The following is a 21,077-nucleotide window of genomic DNA, read 5'->3' on the forward strand; positions in this document are numbered from 1 at the left end:
CTGCGTACATTGCATCGTATTTCTTTATATGTGATTTTTTTCAGTGTTGAGCATTATAACCAATCACAACATGTTTCTGTTGAGCTTCTGAATGCAAAGGACCATCAGAGATGTACATTTAAGCTATTTAAATTATGCAACTGTCAGGTTAATACATGTATGCCACCTTTAAGCAGTTGGTTTATAACATTTTATTGGTAATAGTTCATAGTATCCTGACTGATTACTGCAAATATTGTCCCAAAAGTATACAAATATTGATAATGGAAAAATAGTTTCTGACCCTGCATAACAGTATCATGAAACTGATCCCATAAGACATGCATGTTAATGTTTTTTAAAGACATTTAATTATTTTTTTTATTTTTATCGGCCTTAATTATGTAATATTATGTTGAAATGCACAGACAAAAAGAATATGAATGATTGAAAGGGAGAGAGAGACAGCAGGTGCATTTAACACGTAAAGCCAAAATGTTTTACAACAAAGAGATGATACAAAAATAAATAAATCTGGAACCTGAAATTGTTGTTTAATGCAGGACTCTTTCCAAAGCTAAACTGATGCGGTGTTAAGATAAAATGTTAACAGTTATGCCTCATTACCATTTACTGCTGAAATAAAGGACACATAGAAGGAATGTTTGGGTTGCATTGCAGCAGACTTGGCTGTCCTGGTGTACCTTTTCTCTCTCTTTTGTGATGGAACAAACATCCTGACTCTAAATGATTTCCATAACTGCCAATAACAAAACTAGGATATACAGTGAAGTGGGATTGGTCCTCACCAGCTCATCTATATCTTTTTGCTTGAGAGACTGACTCCAGATGTGGAATTGACTGCTGTCAAAAAGCATCTTATTTGTTTAAAGTGTTTGCAAACCAAATGTTATTGTACTTTTGTTCATATAGCAGTACTTTTAAATGAAAAAAGTGCACAATACACTACTTTTGAATGCATTCTTAGTATTGTGCAGAACAATGCGATTAATTGCAGACAATCATGCGATTAATCACGTTAAAAAAATAATAATGTTTGCCCAGCACTAATATATATGTATGTAACCAAAACCAAATAGTCAAAATAGTCAGAAAAATAAGATTTTGCCTCAAATTCTAAAAATATTATCACCACTATGCCATTTTTAGGGGGGCTGTAGCCCCTTAACACATAAATACATATAAAACGATCATGTTGCCATTTTTATTTGAAAGATTTACTTTAAATACAAACCATATTAATTACAGTGCATGTTGCAAATAGGTTTGCATGCTTGAGATAGAAATGCAAACAGGAAAATTTTGTGTTTGTACAGTAGACAGGTGTGTGTGTGTGTGTGTATGTGTGTGTGTGTGTGTGTGTGTGTGTGTGAGTGAGTGAGTGAGTGAGAGAGAGAGAGAGAGAGAGAGAGAGAGATCAAGATTCAGAAAGACTTGTATGGCTTATTCAATAGGCTACTCATATCCATGCAGTAAAGTGGAATACAATAAATTGTATACATATATACACACACACACACACACACACACACACACACACACACATATCTCTATGTGTATATATATCTTTTTTTTTTTTTTACCCTCATTGGGGGCTGAGCTCCCCTAAAACGAAAATCTTATAATCGCCCCTAACACTTTCATGAGCTTCAGATGAACTGTTCAGGCTCTAACTTTACGACCCAGAAATCCCCGGAGGGCGCGGACACGTGTATAAAAGCTCGTGCAGTCGTGGTGGCGCGCACAATCTGGATTTATACAGTAAGTGAGGTCGGTTGGATTATAAATATTCGGGAAAATGACAAACGCACAGGAAACGAGCAGGCGCAACGACACCCCTTCACACGCTGCTGCAGGTAAGTGAGAGAGGGGTTTGAGAGAGAGGGTTTGAGCGGCTCAGCTCAGGTAATTTGACTTCAGGAAAAGTAGAAGGAATTATTTGAAATATCAGTATAGTCAAATTTACAAGCATCAAGATATGAATAGCCTACGTGTTATGAATTTATTTATTGTACCTTAGTAAATTAGATTATGGTAAGTGAGTATTAATTTGTTTTTGTTTTTTTGTTTTTTTTAGATAGCCTAATAACAATCAAAAATATTGTACCATAATTGAAAAATAAATAAAAATGATTCAAATTAAGATAAAAACTCCTGTCTATTATTGTTTAAATTTATATTAAAACATTTTTTAAAACGTTTTTTTTTTTTTTTCGGAGATAGTCCGACATGAAATCGAAAGCGAGATATTGAAACTTTCCTTCATTACATTTGTTGTCATAACATCCAGTGAGCATAAGACGTCAGATAATTACTGGGCGACATTTCACCGCTAAAATTATGCATTTTTATTTTTTATTTTTGTCACTTAGATTATGGCCCTTTGACTTATAGTAGTGTTGAGTGTTTCCCATACATTGAGTTATTTCTGGCAGCCAATAACAACATCAAAACTGACTGCCACAATAGATTTTCCGAAAGGAAACTGAGCACTGCACGTCTTAAAACATAAATGTTTTATATGAATGTATCACTGAAAAGTAATTGTCATTTCGTCTATTTTGTGTACATTTGTTACCGGGGAAACCGGTCCAACAGCGCTTCCTGCTGGCAGATAATATATTTATATTCACGAGTCTGTGAGAAACACGTCTGTAACGAACATAAACAAAAAGTATGCTTTATAGCTGTTTTGAGAAGGTGCTTTGAGCCATGTTTTATTACTATGAATGAGGCTACTAACTACTACTATTACCATCTTGTGCCCTGCAATAATCATTTACTCAAACTTGCTTTTATGTGATAGCTTACATTTGAAAAATAAAATAAAATAATAAATAAATCGGCTAATATTGGCCAAAAAAATCAACATCATATATCAGCCATCGGCTGCCCTGATTTTTAAATATCAGCATCGGCCAGACAAAAACCCTTGTCGGTCAAACTCTATTGCTTGTTTATTAAAAACAATTTCTGTAATAACCATTTGTTCCCGTCTTTGACACTGATGAAAATTCAAATTTAGACATTTGAATGTAGACTTTGAGAGAATATAAAGCTTGCAATTTGCTCTACATAATGCATGTCATATGTCATAATTTGAATCATTTAATATTTTCAAAACAGTGGAGGTGCTAAGAGATCATTGAACCAAGTTCAATGCAGAAACAGGCAAGTTTTTTTTTCTCCTGTGCCAGATAATGCTTTCATACGTAAACTGAGTTTTTTTCAGTCAAGAGGGGAAACCCACATAATTTATTTAAGCAGATTTAAAATGTATTTATATTATTGATTTGCAATCATTTAAAAGTAGTTAACTCCTAAACTCTCTCTCTCTCTCTCTCTCTCTCTCTGGTAGATGCAGTGAGGATGAGGAGAAGAAAGGCTCAGTGGCTGGTTTCAGGCATGTTAAGTCTGTCTTTACTTATTGTAGTGATGGGTATCTACACCAGCACACGCACTGAGAGCGTCAGCATCACAGGATACATGTCAGGAATTATTGTAAGTGTCATAATCACATTATGATTTGAATTTGATGTAAATGCAGAAAAATACGGATTAAATTGGGAAAAACCGAGGAACTAGAGTTTATTCTGATCTCAATGAAGATTCAATTCCATCCAGTGAAAAGAAAATGTACGTGTCTCAATCAGTCAAACCATGATCTGACAAGAAAGTAGTCATTTGAAACTAATCGTCTGTCTAGAAGAACACTAATTTTGGTTGGAGCAGTAATTCCCCCAACAAGCCAAGCCAAATCCACTGCTCTGATTCTATTTAAAACTCATAGAAGTTGCCAAAATAGACAGAGACCAACCAAACCTTTCCAAGACAAATTATATATGGAACTTAAAAAACTCCAAAGCTACCAAGCATTCCAAATGTCTCCTTTTGTGTCTTACAGGTTTGAAACCACGTAAGTAAATAATGACAGAATTTCCACCCATTTTTGTTAACTACTCCTAGAAGTGTCAGTGGTTGTATCTTAATAATACTCAAACTTGCATTTTTCCAGTTAATGACTTGCATTAGTGATTTCATCTGTGAGCTCAAGGCTGCTCAGACATTAATTAACAAGGGGCTTCTTGTTGATACAATGTCAAATATTGTCTGGCAGTGAGAAGTAAACCGCATACTGTGTTACCAAAACATCTCTTTTCCATCTTACCACAACTCCAGCAAATACCCTGCTGGAGACTTGAACTGTTATTGCTCTTGTGGCTGAGTGATAGAGCGTTGCTTTAGCAGCACCAAAGGTTGTGGGTTTGATACCCAGAGAACACACAAACTGGTAAAAAAAAAATATAGCCTGAATGCACTGTAAGTTGCTTAAGCATCTACTAAATGCATGAATGTAAATGTAATATAAATCTTCCAATCAGCCATTAGCAGGATGTTGAGAAGAAGGAAGGTTATGTGTTCTGCAACAGGATGTAATCTCATGATCCTTTAAAAACATAGAGTCAATGCCATAAATCATTTAGTTTCCCAGTGCTTGTACAGGCATGCTTATGTTCTCCAGAGTATTTTGCATAATTTGTTTCTCTTGTTTCATTCACGTCTGTCTACTGATTGCAGTTGGCGTTTGGATCATTCTTGGGAGTTCTTGGTCTATGCCTGGAGGAAAACCGCAAACAGCTGGTAGATATCATCATAATGTAACATTTTCAGTCTTTCATCATCAGTTGTGTTTTGTCGTCCTGTTTTATGATCCTGCTCTGCATGATACCTTCTCATCCTGCCATGGTCATCTCTCATTATACGCTTCACAAAATATGTACCCCTTTTTATTTTCCTTTTCCTTTACTCTGGTTAAGAAAACATTCTAATCTCATGCTTCCAACATGTAAATATGTGAAGCACAAGCATTTAAAAAACGAGATATCTGTTTTTATACCACAGCACTGCTGAATGCTTGACTCTGATTGGTTGAAATATGTTTCAAGGTGTTCATATTGTTGTTACTGATTGAATTACATGAAATCCGTATCAATTGACCACAGTCTTTACAATGTGTTAACATTTTTAAAATTGAATTCAGGGTTACTGCAATTACTGCTTAGAAACAGCCCAAGATGCTGCTTAGTCTGTCTGAATGAAACCTTGTTCAGCCTTTCAGTCTATATCCGAATCTGATTTAAATGTTTGACAGTATCTGACATGTTTATGTCTTATGTGCCATGAGAAAGTGCCAGAAGCAAAAAGCTACACAAAATCCATTCTTAGACTGAAACAGATTTCTAGAAGTTAAATTTAAAGGCACAATATGTAAGATTTGTTTATTAAAATACCCCAGAACCACTAGAACAGTGTCATATATTTTGCTGACTTGTGTACTAGTTGTATAGTTTTAACTAGTGACATGGACCCTCTCCATAGTGTCATTGTGTCACCTGCCAATGATGTCATATCCCCTCGATTTCCGATTTATTATACAGGTGAGGACTGGACAAAGTGTCATTATAACAGAATTTTCAAATGTATTTAGTATGATGAAACAAAAACAATTGTGGACCAAAACACCCTTGATTCCACACTCAGTCACGGGGTCATCAAACATCTTTGTTTGTTTTGAAAATGTCCTTTAGTGGTGAAAATTTGCATAGTGTGCCTTTAAATATGATTTTGATTGTATGTGTGTTTTAGCCATCCACTCTGGATAAATATGATCGGATTCCAATCGAATATACACAAAAATCTGATTTGGCCTGACTGTCTGAACAAGGTTTTAGTGATTTAACAGTGATATATATATATATATATATATATATATATATATATATATATATATATATATATATATATATGTATATATCAGGCCTTCTAAGATGTAGATAAGTTTATTTATTCATCTGACCTGATTTGGAGAAAATTAGTATTGCAGTGAATGTGTGTCATGAGATTCAGAGTCCAAATAGTGGATGAAAGCATGTCAATGACCAACAAATAATCCATTTTGTGAAGTGAAAAGTGCATAAAAGTGCATAAAAATGCATCCTTCAGTGAAAAAAATACATCATCTGTTCTGAAAATTTAAATCCGCTTACATATATGTCCGCTTATAAATGTTGCTCAATCTGTGCATATTTCTCCTGATTCAAACGCGACATGTTTTTCACAAGAGAAAGTGATATTATGGATAGAAGAGCTGTTATATATTTAGCTAGAAGCAATGGTTGAAGTTAAAACATCTCTAATGAATGAATTTGTTTCTTATGACCATGCAGCTTTTCACTTCACAAGACATTAATCGATGGACTCGAGTCGTATAGATTACTTGTGGATTATTGTGATGTTTTTATCAAATGTTTGGACTCTTAATCTCATTGAACCCAGTCACTGCAGAGGATCCATTTGTGAGCACGTGGAGTAATGCTACATTTCCCAAAATCTATTCTGATAAAGAAACAAATGCATCAACATCTCAGAAAGCCTCAGTCTCAGAAACAGTCATGAAAGTGTACTCTCTTTTGACACTTATGGTCCTTTTATTTCACTGATATAACATTAGACACAAGTACTTTTTTATCACGGGTAGTAACACACTTATAATGTAAGTCAAGGCAAGGCATTCTAGAAGATTCTGTTCAGAAATATGCAGCTTGCAATTTTGTTGGAGCCTATTACATTTTCCATTTTGTATTGTTTGTGCTAAAAATGTGTTCCAAATTGTTGCCTTCACCAGCATGATGAATTAAGTTATGTGTTATAAGACTACTGCTGTGCATTACATGTTTTTGCTTGTTCTTACAAAATGATGGACACAATTATTGTCCGTGGTAATCAGCAGCATTTCAGAGTAGCTGTTAACAGAGCGTAACCAGAATATAATGGGTTCCTTTAATAATTCACAGCTGTATATTGTTTTGCAATGAAATACAATCCATTTTATTCTTAACCAAAATGTTTTTTTCCCATGCATTAACAGAAAACAACTTTAATAAAATAATGATGTTCAGGAAAATTCTTCAAAGTAAGCAGACCACCCATATTTTAATTGATGGTACATTTGCAACCACCCAGAACATTTTATCTTTGTAGCTGTTAGTTAGGTTGTATATTCCGTTATTAACACTTTTAGCAGAACTTTAACATTTCTTACATAAAAAGATTTAAAGGGGTATAGTGGGACAGATACATATCAAAGCCACATGATTTGCTCCAAATTGGTGTTTCAGACCAATTTTGCATGCTTTATTTTTGTCATTGCCTCCAGGACGTGCACTTTTGGAAATGGCAGAACCGTTTCTTCATGTATTTGAAGGGTCACTGTACTAAAGGGAGTGCACACACAGCATGATCTGATTTCCTGCGCAGCGTTTATGGCCCTGGTGTCAGGTCCTCTGTACACAGCTCCAGCAAAACCTACATTTTATATCATTGACAAGACTTGATGTGTACTACAGTGTAACTAGATATTTAATGTAAGTGGTGCTTGCCATGTAAAATGGCACCATTGCAGGGCATTGCTGTGTGGTTCTGGGGGCACTAGGTGGTTGGTAGGTTGGTCTGGGTGAAAGAGGCATGAGAATTAGCTGGAAAATTATGAAGAGAGTCAAAGGTCTGTCTCTACTCATCATTATCCAGTTTCAGTATCAGGCTGAGCATATCTGGAAAAGATGCTACAAACATAAAAGTCTTAAACCAGATACAGATTGTTACATGTCTGTGAAAAGAGGAAAACATAAATAATTGATGAGGTGAAGAGAAAAAGAACATTTTGTACGGCATGAAGTGTCCAGACAATTGAGAAGAATGTTTCACACAGGGAATTTCATAGCCCATAATTCCAATGTGTTGGCGAGAAAGAGTTCATAGATCAGAAAACATTTGTTATCCCAGGGAGATTGTATTTAATCACTTCTATTCCTATTAAACTCCTATTCCACAAGAGCTTGGCTAAAGTTGAGAATATAGTCGCTTAGCTGTAACCTGTGTTTCTGTGGACTGGCAGAACTTGTGTTTTTTGGACAAGCTGTTGAGGTACTGCAGTTTATGATGAACATTAACAGGTATAGTTCATCCCAAAATGAATATTCTGTCAAATTTACTCCCCCTCATGTAGTTTCAAATCTGTATGACTTGGAACACACATAGAAAAAAACATATATTGAAGAATGTTGTTAACATAATAATTGTGGTGAATATTTGGTGCCATTAATGGAGAAAAGGCACATTTTCTTCATTTTCATTTATATGATGAAAGTCAGGTCAACTAGTCGCTGATGATGTCATTAATGAACAAATAAGCCTGAACCTTGAGCTGAGACTCGAACACCTAGTGCACAGCTACACAGCACTGCTCACATGGCTGTTGCACATGGCAGCGTCTCTCTACTGAAGCTGTGAGTTTTTGGTGGGTTTTCCCGTGCTATTGAATGATTCTGTGCCTGATGTATCGGCATTTGTTTTCATTTGGTTTTAATTCAAGATTTAAAAAAAAGAGAGAAGGTTTAAGATGGGTAAAATGGGGCATTCCTGAGAAATGTTTCTTTCTCAAATCAACATTTCATTGTTTCTTCAGCTTTAGGGAACTTTTATGTTCCAGAATCTTATCAATGTATTATCTTTCTCTCTCTCTATAAATATATAGTGAAAATTATTTATATTTTAAAATATATGACCCCACATCTGTGCCATAATTTTTACTCTTCCCTACAAAAATACTGTAATTTTTTTTTTTTAAGTTTTAGAGAGAAATATGATGCATCTGAAATGTGTAGATATCATTATCACTTCTGATAGCAATTTTTCAATCAAGCAGTAAATTTGTCAAATTATGAGTTAAAATATTAATATACATAGGATACATACGATTATGGCCATGAAATTAGCTATAGCAAGACAAATTAGGTTTTTTATTATTATTACTTAAATGTAATGCAATTTCCACCACATGCAAATGCAATTTATAAACAATGTTTTCGGCACTACCTTCACCAATTGGAATTATTGGAGCAGCGGGCAGAATCGGGAGAGAACAAGTGAGTAGAATGACACAAAATGAATGAGTAGTGGCAAGATGATGAAGATAGCCATCCTGATATGTTTAAAGGAGACGAATGGGATGGAGAAGTACACACCTCAGCAACTGGAACAATGGGTCAATATAGCAGGTAAATATCTTCGGGAACAGATGAGGAGAACCAGTAATTTATTCACTGGAATACATGGAGAGCAGGATCTAAGATATAATTTCTAGGTACCGAGAATATTTACGCTGGGCCGTAATCCTTCCAGTCTACCAGATATTCCAATCGGCAACCACATTCAATACATCAATGATCTGTGATGGGGTTCATTAGGTCCTAAGGAAGCAGCTGATCTCCTGCACCTTCCTTTCCATCTGCCTATTGGATTGTGGATGGTACCCGGATGTTAGGTTGACAGTCACCCCTAGGAGTGAGAAGAAAGCTTTCCAAACGTGAAATAAACACGGTCAGAAATAGTGTCCAAATTCCAAACTGCACTTCCAAATTGCAAAAATCCTGGTTAACAAGGCCTCTGCAGTCTCCATGACTGTGGGGAGTTCTTTCAGAGGAATCATTTTGCATGTTTTCAAGAATCTGTCAACAAAAACAAGGACACAGATATTTCCATCAGAAACATGAAATCCACCCCTAGGTGTGACCATGGGCTATTGAGGGTTGGGCAGAGGAAAAATTTTGCCAGATGGTAGATGGCCCAGAACTTTGGAGAATACAGTGATTTCTGGAAACGTAGGTGCAATCTGGAGGGCACCCCTGCGGAGCCGGTTAACTTTTGGAGGTGTCAGAGATTTGTTCATCGAAACTCTACTGGATGGGGTTGACAAAAAGTGTGGAGGGAAGCACTGGTTCAAGTTCTTCAGTGATGTCAGAGGGGCCATGAAGTAGGGATAATGCATTAGCTCAGTTGTTTCAGGAGCCAGGTTGATAGAAGATGCTGCATTGGAAACTGGTAAGGATTAATGCCCATCTGGCTTGTCTGGGGTTTTGTCTTTTTGCTCCTCTTATATACTGTAGATCTTCCCCTCTTCGATTTTGACCCCATTCTTTCTTACTATGTGACTAAGGAAGCAGATAGCTGTGATGAAAGCTGAGTTGTACTATATGCAGTTGTACTATATGTTGGCGCACTAACCACAAGGTCACCAGCGCCAACACATTATTCAGCTTTGAATTACAGTTACAAATCAATTCTGGAAGTCCTGGAGCACCTCATTCATGAAGTCCTGGAATACGGATGGGGTGTTGACCAAGCTATACAGCATAAAGTGGTACTCATAGTGCCCAGATAGAGTAATGAAGGCAGTCTTCCACTCATCCCCCTCATATAAACAGTGAAGATGAAAGCTCAAAAGTTGCTTCAAAGAAGCTTGCAGTGAAGGGGAAATGGATAATGGAATTTAATGGTTATCTTGTTGAGTGCCCAATAGTAAATGCAAGACTGCAAGCCTATGTCAATTTTGAAGAATGACCGTGGTGGTGGACTCCTCCAGAACCAGGTGGTTAACCAACTCACAGTGTCACAGGTCTAACTTGATATCTCCCTCTTCATTTTAATGCACTTCCCATTACTGATTGGACCTTATACGGGGTCGCAATTCAAGTTTTCTTAAGCTGGAGCTTCCTGCAGAAGTTACCGGAAATGAAATTGACAGCTGACCCAGATGTTGAAGAGGGCAGAAACTGAAATGACAATATTGTCAGTAATCAGTCTCACAGTATTATACAGCTGTCATAAGTTGAAAGTTGGAAACAGAACTTACCATGGGGCATGAAGGATGAATGCGACAATAGGCAACATAATGACCTTGACTGCAAGGTTGGATCATCCTCTAAGCAGTTTGCTTGCAGCAAGCAACATAAATAGAATGTTGGATACACTTCTCAAGTCCTTAGGTGTCATCGCAAATAGCCAATTGCAAATGAAGTGCTGGATTTAGCCCCTGGTGATGAGGGGTGAGAAGAGCGTAAATTAAACTTTTCCCAAAACCTGTCTGAAGTAGGGTCACAACATCACCTCCATTCAAAATATGAAACAAACGCTCTTCTTGTTTGGGATTCAGTTAGCAAATGCCGGGAATATTCTCCAGAACAGAGTGAATAGCATCCCGTGTCTCCATGTCAGCTTCGTTCGTTCTCTCCCCACTGCTCTTCTCCCTGTACACTAATGATTGCACATCTAAGGACCCCTCTGTCAAGCTCCTGAAGTTTGCAGACGACACCACACTCATCGGCCTCATTCAGGACGGTGACGAGTCTGCTTACAGACAGGAGGTAAAAGAGCTGGCTGTCTGGTGCACTCTCAACAACCTGGAGCTTAACACGCTCAAAACAGTGGAGATGATCGTGGACTGTGGAGAAACCCCCCTGCACTCCCCCCACTCACCATCATGAACAGCACTGTGACTGCAGTGGAGTCATTAAGGTTCCTGGGCACCACTATCTCTCAGGACCTGAAGTGGGACAATCACATTGACTGCATCGTGAAAAAGGCCCAGCAGAGGTTGTACTTCCTTCGCCAGCTGAGGAAGTTTAACCTGCCACAGGAGCTGCTGAAACAGTTCTACTCCACCATCATTGAATCCATCCTCTGCACTTCAGTAACTGTCTGGTTCAGCTCAGCTTCTAAATCTAACCTCAGAAGACTACAGAGGGTAGTCCGGACTGCTGAGCGAATCATCGGTACAACCCTCCCTTCTATTCAAGAACTGTACTTATCCATAGTGAGAAAAGGGCTGTCAAAATCACTCTGGAGCCCTCACATCCAGCACACTCCCTCTTTGAACTGTTGCCATCTGGTCGACGCTACAGAGCACTGAGCACTAGAACGACCAGACACAGGACCAGTTTCTTCCCTCAGGCAATTCATCTTATGAACAGCTGATAATAACGGCGAACACACTACACTTTATATTTATATACACATACACTTATTTATCTAACACACATACTGTACACATTTCTCACATTTCTATGGCACCAAAAAAGCATTGAATACAACCGTGCTTTGCATTAGTCGTAAATAAATTAAAACAGCAGCCAGTAATACAGTAATACTGCTCTTTCTGAGTCCATCATTTGTGCTGTGCAATGCGGTATGTGAATAATAGCAGTAAAAAAAATAAACAATTCTTAGCGAATGTTAAGAATAATGGAAACTGCATGTAAACGCTAGAGACAAGCTTTGCTCTTGGCATGTAAAGATCATATTGTGATTAAGTTCTTACTCTGATTATTGGAAATAATCACATTACGTAGTCACCACAACGTAGTCATTGTCTCAGCCCATTGTCACCATATAAATAAGAAATCATAAAGGCTAATTTAGACCATTCTGTATAAAATTGATGAGGCTGCTTTTCAAAATAGCAGTCCAATATGTTTACAGGAGGAGAAGGGGATGGAGAAGAACACACCTCAGTGACTGGACCAGTGGGTCAGTATAACAGATAAATATCTCTAGGAATAGACGAGGAGAACCAGGAATCTTCACGGGAATATGCAGAGACCAGTTAGTGAGTCATAAAGCCAGACTGAGGCTGATGTGTGTGATAAGTAGTGTGCTGATGAGGGAGTGATCGCTGAAAAGTGCAGGTGGTTAGTCCTCAGATGACAGGGAACACTGGATGGTGGAAGTGAGAGAGCCTGGCAGATCTGTGACAATGACCAAAATAACGGTTTTCAAACAGGTTTCTGAACATTCCCCCATCTGCCATTGGTCAGACAAACAGATAATTATGTCCCAAAGTGGGGAGCATAATGCAGATTTATTTGAAAGCAAAACATACAGTCATAGCAAAAGACTACATTTGGTCAAAAATGTATGCTTGTGTATGTCTTGTTTAATTATATATTTAATATGTCTTCCTCATTCCCATCTTTGAACTGGGATTCACATCTGGTATAGATTTCACTGAAGTCCAGCTGTCCTAAGTATGGACCTTGTCCTTTTATCTTCTTTCCTGTTACTCTCCTCTCTGTTCCTCCACTGACCTTTAAATACAGTTTGCCCATTTACTGTCTCTGTTCACTTCCTCTTTTCTAGGCTGTCCTTTTCTTTTCATGTGCATCAATCTCTCTATTGGTGGGTTAAGATTGTCTTGGTTGTCTGTCTTTGATCAGTTATGAAAAGATTTGTCCCTGTGGATATCAAAATGCATGTTAAAATAAATACACTATGACATTTGCTTGAGTTACTGTCAGTAATGTGTAATTTATGGTTTGTTTCAAAGCAAGATAAGTTTTTATTGTGCGCCCAGGAATCACATCAAATTTATCGGATTTTGGACAAAGATTGGGCAAAGATTGTGTGCATGTGCATAGTATAGTACATTTACTAGTATTTACTACAGTAGATTTCTTGTCAAATAAAGCTGTTTTATGTAATATTAGGCCTGTCATGATTATTTAAGATCACTATGATCATTACCATGTAATAATATATTTCTTGCGGTGCATAGTGCCTTATGTGAGAGGTGCATATTAACTCATTTGATATTTAATTGAAGCAATAATGTATTATAAATGTGATATGTTACATATATTGTAAATGTATTATTATCATTGTATATTTTATTATATTATGTATATTGTAAAATATTATTCATGCCCTTCTATCCAGTTTGTTTATAAGAGGTACACATTTCACTGTATGACAGAAATAGAAAGTGAATAAATTACTTCTTTAGGTGTATGTGTATTAAGCTTAAATGACATCAACCTTGGTTATGGTGCTTGATTATAGTTATATAAATTTTTAGCAATTATATTTATGACATCAAGCTAAATGAAATGGCCTAGACAACATCTTGTGTTTTATTACAGTATATCACAACTGAATTAAGCATAGGGTCAGTAATGCTCTAGCTCAAGCCTGTATTTGAATAATGAAGTCAAACAGAGGGGATGTAAACGTTAGACTTTTAATAAAATTGTATTTACATTTGTATTATTTATTATAGTGTTTTATTTTGTATTATTTATATTTTATTAATTATTATCACATTATTTGTTTTGTTTTTTTATCAAAAGAAAAAAATATTCCAGGTAATTAATATCATTACATATTTCGGAAAGTAGACCACATCTCTTTTGGTTGTCAACTCAGTTGTGTAATCCATTTTTCTTTTTCTGTCCAGCTGATTGCAGCCATTGTGTTCCTGAGTTTTGGTATAATTTCCAGTTTCCTGTGTCTTGTGATTGATGGCGTTTTCGTCCTACTCAACATTGTGAGTACATTAACCATGAAACATTTTTAACATAGAAACAACCTTAGCAACTTAGCAACACCGTAGAGTCTAGAGCACCAAATAAGGAGCTCCATCTTCACAAGATTGAGCTGAAGATGGTATTAGTTTGACCAAACAGAGGTGTGTAAAAGGCAGGCAGAGATACAAATTGAGACAGAGAGACAGATTGAAATGACAGATGGTGAGAGAAGCCTCTCCAAACATAGGTATTCTATTGTATCACTATCTTTTGTAATAAAGAAAAAAACGTAGCAACACAATTCCAAGGAAAAAGCAAAACTGAGGACAATTCTTACACTCTGCCAACAGGATATGCGTCCAGTGAAGGCAGGAAGATGTCAGTTCTACACAAGTGGAAATAGTTACATCTATGAGAACTACTATGCTACAGTAAGTCAAGTCAGCTTTGTAAAATACATTTGTATGCCTACCAGTATTTATTTAAAACATGCACACTTTAATAGATTAAATAACAAGGATAGAATTCCCAATTTTAGGCTGATTTAGATCCTTGATGAATGAACTGATGCAGTTATTAAGGGATGGAAGAATTGATTGATTTATTTAGTATCGTCATTTGTTATTACAAAAGTAAAGACAGTTGAATGAAGAAGAGATAGGTGGATGAAAATGTCTGCACAAAAGTTTGTTTTATATAAAAGAGAGAGAGTTTTCTGCATAATGTTTTATTTCTAAAATACGCTCAATTGTTTTGTAGGTTCCCTGTCAAGGACTAACAGAGTCCTGTAATATGAAAGTTCGCAGTGGAACATGTTACTGTTGTGATTTGTATGATTGTGCCAAGTAAGTCATTTAGATTTGTTTTTGCAAGTAATTCTTACTATTATTCATACTTTGAATTAAGGGTTCAAATATTATAAATGAAAGTTTTACAAATAGCACATAACTCATTTCATAAAATTTGCACTAGTCAGTGAGTTTTACACTGGCATGAACCACATACACCTTTTTTTCAAAATGGCAATAAGTTATTATTATGAAATAGCACATATCCACCCTGTAGACATAAACATGTAATACCATGACAATGATTTGCCTGCTTGCTTTCTTTTCCAGTGGAGGATATCTGAATAATTACTATGAGTTTGTTGGTGTGCAGAGCTGTCAGGAGGTCTTCTCTCTGTATGTTCTTCTCTGGGTCTTAACCACACTTAACCTGCTGGCTTTTGTGTGTGGAATCTTGACCACTGCTGTACTGGGCAGCATCAAAGACATGGTGAGTCACTGAGTGAATCAGAGAGAGAGAGAGAGAGAAGACTACTCTGCTCTAGCATTGTGAGCCATTCAGAATTTGTTTTAAACTTCTGCACATCTCTGATACTTGCCGGATTGTAGTGTATATGATATTTTGACAAATTTACACTTTCCAAAATCCAAAAAGATCACTAATCATTTAATAAGCAAGGTTTTATTGACAAGACAGACTGATACAAGGAGGTAGTGAAGTGCACAAGATACCTCAACAGGAACACGATAAACGGGAACAGCTAGGGAAGGCCACTGGGAAGGCTTCAGGAAACAACTGGCAGAATACTTTAGCAACAGAGAGGGCAGCAAGACCAGGCTGATAGAGAAGACCACACAAGGCACCATAGAGCAGAACTCAAAAACTTGTTTACCACCAACTCTGGAGAAAGACCAGATGCCAGGCAGGTAGAACCAGGGCAGGACACAAACAAAACCAAGAATCAGGACTAGAAAAACTACAATTACAAATAAAAGCAAAAGGCAAGAACAAACAACTTACTAAAAAAAGGAGCAAGACAAGAACATGGAATCACAAGGACTAGACAAAACAAGGGCACAAGACCAACCAGACAGGGAGACACAGACACATATTCAGCCACATCCACAGATAGAGACAGAGGGGGTGAGAATGACCATGGACCAGCAAACACAATAGGGTAACTATAAGTAGGGAGGAAAATACATGAGGGACAGGTGAGCACAATTAGACCAAACAAACAAGAGGGTGTGGTAAAGAGGAAACAAGGAGGAGGGTCTAAAAGAGCACATGGACAAGGAAAAAAGGCCATGTGCTGAAACAAGACATAGACACAAGAAAGAAAAACATGAAACAAAGTGACAAACCCTGAAAATTGTTTTATCTCGTGTAAACATTTACACATTTAGCAGATGCTTTTATGGAAAGTGATTTACTACAGAAAAGGAACAAAGCAATTTGTCAATGAGCCAAGTGTGTAAGTGCATTGTTTTAATAAGTGAAGTGAAGTTCTTGCAGAAGAGATGCTAATTTTTGAAAGATATGATGGTCTCAGCAGTTCAGATGTAGGTTTAAAGGTTTTGCAAAGTGACTTTTTGCCTCATTATGAAGGGACAACAAGGTGTCACTTATTCTGTGACCTGAGCTGGAGGAGTGAATATACTGTAAACTTTTAGGAGTGAATTGATATACTGTAGGGAGGTGCTGTTCCAGTGGTAGTCATGAACTCAAGCTTCAAAGCTTTAAATTTGATTCTGGCCAGTGGAGTGGGATCAGGAGGGGTGTGATGTGGGTCCTCTTTGGCTGATTAAAACCAAACGTGCTTGATTATCTGCAGAGCTTAGTCACACTGGTTTGAAGGCCCACCAAAAGATATCTGGCATCTGTATAGCTGAATGTAACATTCTCATCTAAGAAACAAAGAGAAATTATGTGTGATCTCTTGGGAATATATGGTGACATTATTTTGTAAGAAAACAGCTGCAAAGATTTGTGTTTTGTTTCCAATAATCCTCCTGTGTCGGAGGATGGGGATGGGAGGAATGTAAATCTTTTCTTATTTGCAGATGTTTGGCTGATTCTGCTCAAGGATGTTTGTGTATTTGTCTTCACCCATGTCGTCCTTGATACAAACAATTTGAAATAATATCTGTGACCAAATATTTTTCAGATATCCAACATCTACACTTACACATATTCAACTAATAATTGAAAAAGGTTTTTGTTGTAGTAGTAGTCAAAACACCAAAATAACAGTACAGTTTTACAGTTCCCTATATCATAGCAAAAACTGTTGCTACATACTTAAACTAACTATGTTATATAATTATTTGAAATAAAATATTGCATAAAAAAGTTAATTATTACTGCTAAACACAAGTAATAATTACAAGTGTTAGAATAAAAGTCAGAAAAAATTACAAAGAACAAAGGGTGTTTTTAATAATTCAGCCGACAGTTATCAGTTTTCGGTTTCAATATTGCTGTGGCAGATCTTGCATTACATTTTTACATTTTTTTCTATTTTGACATATTAGGTTTCTGCCCAATCTGTTGCTATGATTGTCACTGTCACAGTTAATCACATATAAATGCAAAAACACTGCAAATAGACATCTTTGACTCTTTTCAGAGTGTGTAAACAATTTTAGAACAATTGCTTTGTTCCATACTTTTAGCAAACAAAGATTGGAAGACCTGGTTAAAATCACCACTCCCAAACTGGGTTCTATTTTTGCAGGTGTCTGCATCAACCAGCAACTGAAACACTGTTGGAAATAGTGGAAATAGTATATATAAACTCTTTTGGTAAATATTTTATTGGCATATGGCAGCCAGAGATGATGTGTCTGAAAGCCTATCATAGGAAGTTTAATAATTGTTTCCTGTATGTTCCATTATTGACGGTGAATACCGGTACAAGATGACTGGCAATCCTTGTTTATGCTGCAGGTTAATACAATATCACAGCTGCATACCTCAGATACATATTCAAGATTGAATATAAACGCCTCATCATCAAGAATCTCTTCTCCACTCCTGATTTTCTAACCGAAATCTGATCAATATGCGGCCAAACTCAGCCAACTTAAATCTTGGTTGTAGTGGGACTTCACTACATAATACTTTTTTTTGTTCTCACCAGAAGAGTGGGCTGGTCAGTTTTGATGTGTCCCAGTGGGGAGGTTCATCTCTGTTTTCTTTTGATGGGGCCAGCTGTTCTTCCCCCACTGCACCTCTGCTGATGGACCCTAACTCACACGCAGGACACCAGCTCTACCCGGTCAGTACATCACACTTACTTACACATGCACAAAGATTCTCCTCATGGTCTTTTATGGGAGGATTCAGGTGTGGAGAATTTTATCAGCAGACTTTTTGTGTATCGTAAAATGAATGTGAGACTCACTATCAAATCCTCTGGTTGTGTGGGGTGTACTCACACAATGATCCCCATCCAAAATCCCACAGCTTTCCCTTAAAAAACTGTGCCTTACACTGACCCTTGGTCTTGACCTGATCATACCCCCGCCGTGCCGAGAATGCCAGCCAGAAGTCCAACCGATCCAAGATCATGGATCTTCCAGCACTCTAAACCCTGTTGAGTGATCTGAAGTTTGCATCTGAAGTTCCTCTTCCCAACTTAAACATTCATCACTAAGCATCAGATCAGCCATGTTCTTTATTAGCATCAGTGACTCCATGGAGAACATTTAACATTCAAGGAACCTTCCATGGCACAAAATTATCTTTATAGTGGAAAAAGGTTCTTTAGATTCCCAAACTGTTCTTCCCACTAAGAATTGAATTGAAAGGTTCTTTGGGAGAAACCCAAAAAATATAGCACTACTGTGAAAACCTCTTTAATTTTAAAGTGCCTCTTTTATGCCATTTCTAAGGTTCCTAATATTGTTGTGAGAGGCTCCTAAAAAAGGTTGACATGCTTGCAAGGTCCAAAAAAATTTTAGTTTTCTCAAAATATGCATTTAATGTCACCTCTGTAACCTGGTTCAATGTTAAGACTAAAAAGTCAGGGATGGCGAGTGAACAAAACTTTTATTAGCTGTTCAACAAAACAAAAGACAAGCAAATTCCTGTGAGGCTCCCTTCCATACAGTCTCCCAAGCACCGCACTTTGTGGTCCAAAAGTCTCTTTCCTTTACAGGTGAGTGGGCTGCTATATCCGTCTCTCCACCAATCACTAGAATTAGTCATCATTCACTTGACCTCCTTATCACCGTTCGTTTACGCACTTGTTCTCCCGATGCAGACTCCGCTCTACAATGCCCCCTCGCCACAACCTCATTTTCCGAAGATTACAAATTATTAGTTTGAAGCAGTTCCAAGATTCAGTCTCTCTAAACCCCTCCTATCAGTGAGCCTACTCTGCTCTGATTGGTCGGATTGCCCAGTCTGTTGTGCTTGGTATACAGCATAGAGCATTTCAGAAACGATACGCCCGTTGTCATAGTTCTGTATTTTTAATGCTCTGTAAAAATATAAACATCTATTATTTATCATACTTACTGGTTGTGTTCATGTCTACCACATGAACAAGCTACAGTGTTTGAGGTCGGGTCAAGTTGTTTGCAGCACGGCCGGCCGACGTGGAACATATAGGTGAATATTATGCAAATGTGGTTATAGAACAGGACTGAAGACAAAAGTCTGCTGAAAAATGAGCTGACAAATATAAAGAAATAAATATTCAGCAATTTTTGCAATTAAAAGCGAACACAATTTTAACACGCATTCTTTTCTTCATCCTTCTTCCAGAGGGCATCGCTTTGTGTTTCTCCGGCAGCACCTGCAGCAACAGGATCAAGTGTATCTCCAGAAGGGTCCTCAGATACATCCCACGTACAGCCCAACCCTCCTCCCTTTGCCCCCCTCTACAACCTGCTACCCTACAAGACCTCCAGCTTCTCAGCTTAGGACCTCTGAATCCAAACCAAAGACCTTGAGACTGCACTCCCATTAAATCAACATAAAATCAGAAAGTCAAAACCTGATGGATAATTGAAGCCCATTGTTTTTCATTTATAGATAAGCCACATTATAGACATCTGCTAATGCCATTTCATGTTGTCTTAATTTCATGTTTGTAATATTAGGCAGCAATCTTGTTCATGCTATGGCTGTAAAATATATAGTAAATATAAATCTAATGTATTACATTATAACATAGAGGGACTAAATGAAATACAAGAAGAATAACGCTAAAGACTAATTATAATCAGTTGTAGACTATGACACGTTTCGAACTAACTTCTCCAAAAAATAATGTTAATTATCATCGAACTGTTTAATTCTAAAATTTCATCAGAATTTCACAATTTGAGATTTTCTTGAAGCAATTTTTGAAAGCAAGGGCTAGGAACAGACCTTCAAAATGTAATCTAGATTTGTATATGATGTGTGAATATGTATCATTTGATGTATTCTAGTTTCTATGTATTTTTTTGTGTGTTTTTTATACTTAAAAGAATGACTTTAATTTTAATTATAGTGGTATATTTTGTGTTTTTGTACAAGTGGTGTTTTTGTTCAAGCGCTGTTAAAAAAAGCTCATATTTTATACCGAAGGCAATGTACATGGCAGTACAATAAAAACAAAGCTATATTCTCATAAGGCTAAATATAACATTTCAGCCTTTTTTTTTTATCTACACACTGTTTTGCTTCTGACTGACACAATCCCATATGACAGTAAAGCAATATAACTAATACTTTGAAACGTTACATGACTCAAAACTCCTGAACTGTATCAGCACTGAAACTTTACAGACTATTAGTAAATACCTGGTTATAGACAATTAATCAAATAAGACAAAAAATGTTAAGCAGCAAAAGACTCCAAATAACTGCATTAAGAATATCTTATATTTTGAGAGAGTGCATATACAGAAAACAGGACTCGTACATACTGAGCAGAGAACAGTGCAGTGTTCAGGTAGAGGTTTCAGAGTCTGTCAGCCGGTCAGTGTTCTGTTCATTGTACTCCACGTATGGACATCATTTGCTGAGATCATGCATTTTGATGCATTACCTGCTTCAGTTAAAATCTTTCCACTAATGTCAGTTTTTTTTTACATA

The 21,077-nt window shown here is 36.9% G+C and overlaps 1 protein-coding gene across 1 annotated transcript; it reads left to right on the forward strand.

Moving 5' to 3' along the window:
* Window positions 1-1,759: 1,759 nt before the first annotated feature.
* On the forward strand, window positions 1,760-20,604 carry LOC127934485 (transmembrane protein 255B-like). Its single transcript, XM_052531920.1, has 9 exons — window positions 1,760-1,856; window positions 3,359-3,501; window positions 4,579-4,641; window positions 14,126-14,215; window positions 14,546-14,626; window positions 14,955-15,040; window positions 15,314-15,473; window positions 18,127-18,264; window positions 19,758-20,604. Exons 1-9 carry the CDS (start codon window positions 1,799-1,801, stop codon window positions 19,914-19,916), a joined length of 978 nt encoding a protein of 325 aa, XP_052387880.1. The 5' UTR covers window positions 1,760-1,798; the 3' UTR covers window positions 19,917-20,604.
* Window positions 20,605-21,077: the final 473 nt, after the last annotated feature.

This window comes from Carassius gibelio, chromosome A18 (assembly GCF_023724105.1).
Source record: "Carassius gibelio isolate Cgi1373 ecotype wild population from Czech Republic chromosome A18, carGib1.2-hapl.c, whole genome shotgun sequence".
Classification (NCBI taxonomy): Eukaryota; Metazoa; Chordata; class Actinopteri; order Cypriniformes; family Cyprinidae; genus Carassius; species Carassius gibelio.

Coding starts and splice junctions, on each gene's coding strand:
- LOC127934485 (XM_052531920.1), top strand. CDS start 1,799: ATGACAAACGCACAGGAAACGAGCAGGCGCAACGACACCCCTTCACAC. Junction 1,857..3,358: donor CCCTTCACACGCTGCTGCAG/GTAAGTGAGAGA, acceptor TCTCTCTGGTAG/ATGCAGTGAGGATGAGGAGA. Junction 15,041..15,313: donor GATTTGTATGATTGTGCCAA/GTAAGTCATTTA, acceptor TTTCTTTTCCAG/TGGAGGATATCTGAATAATT.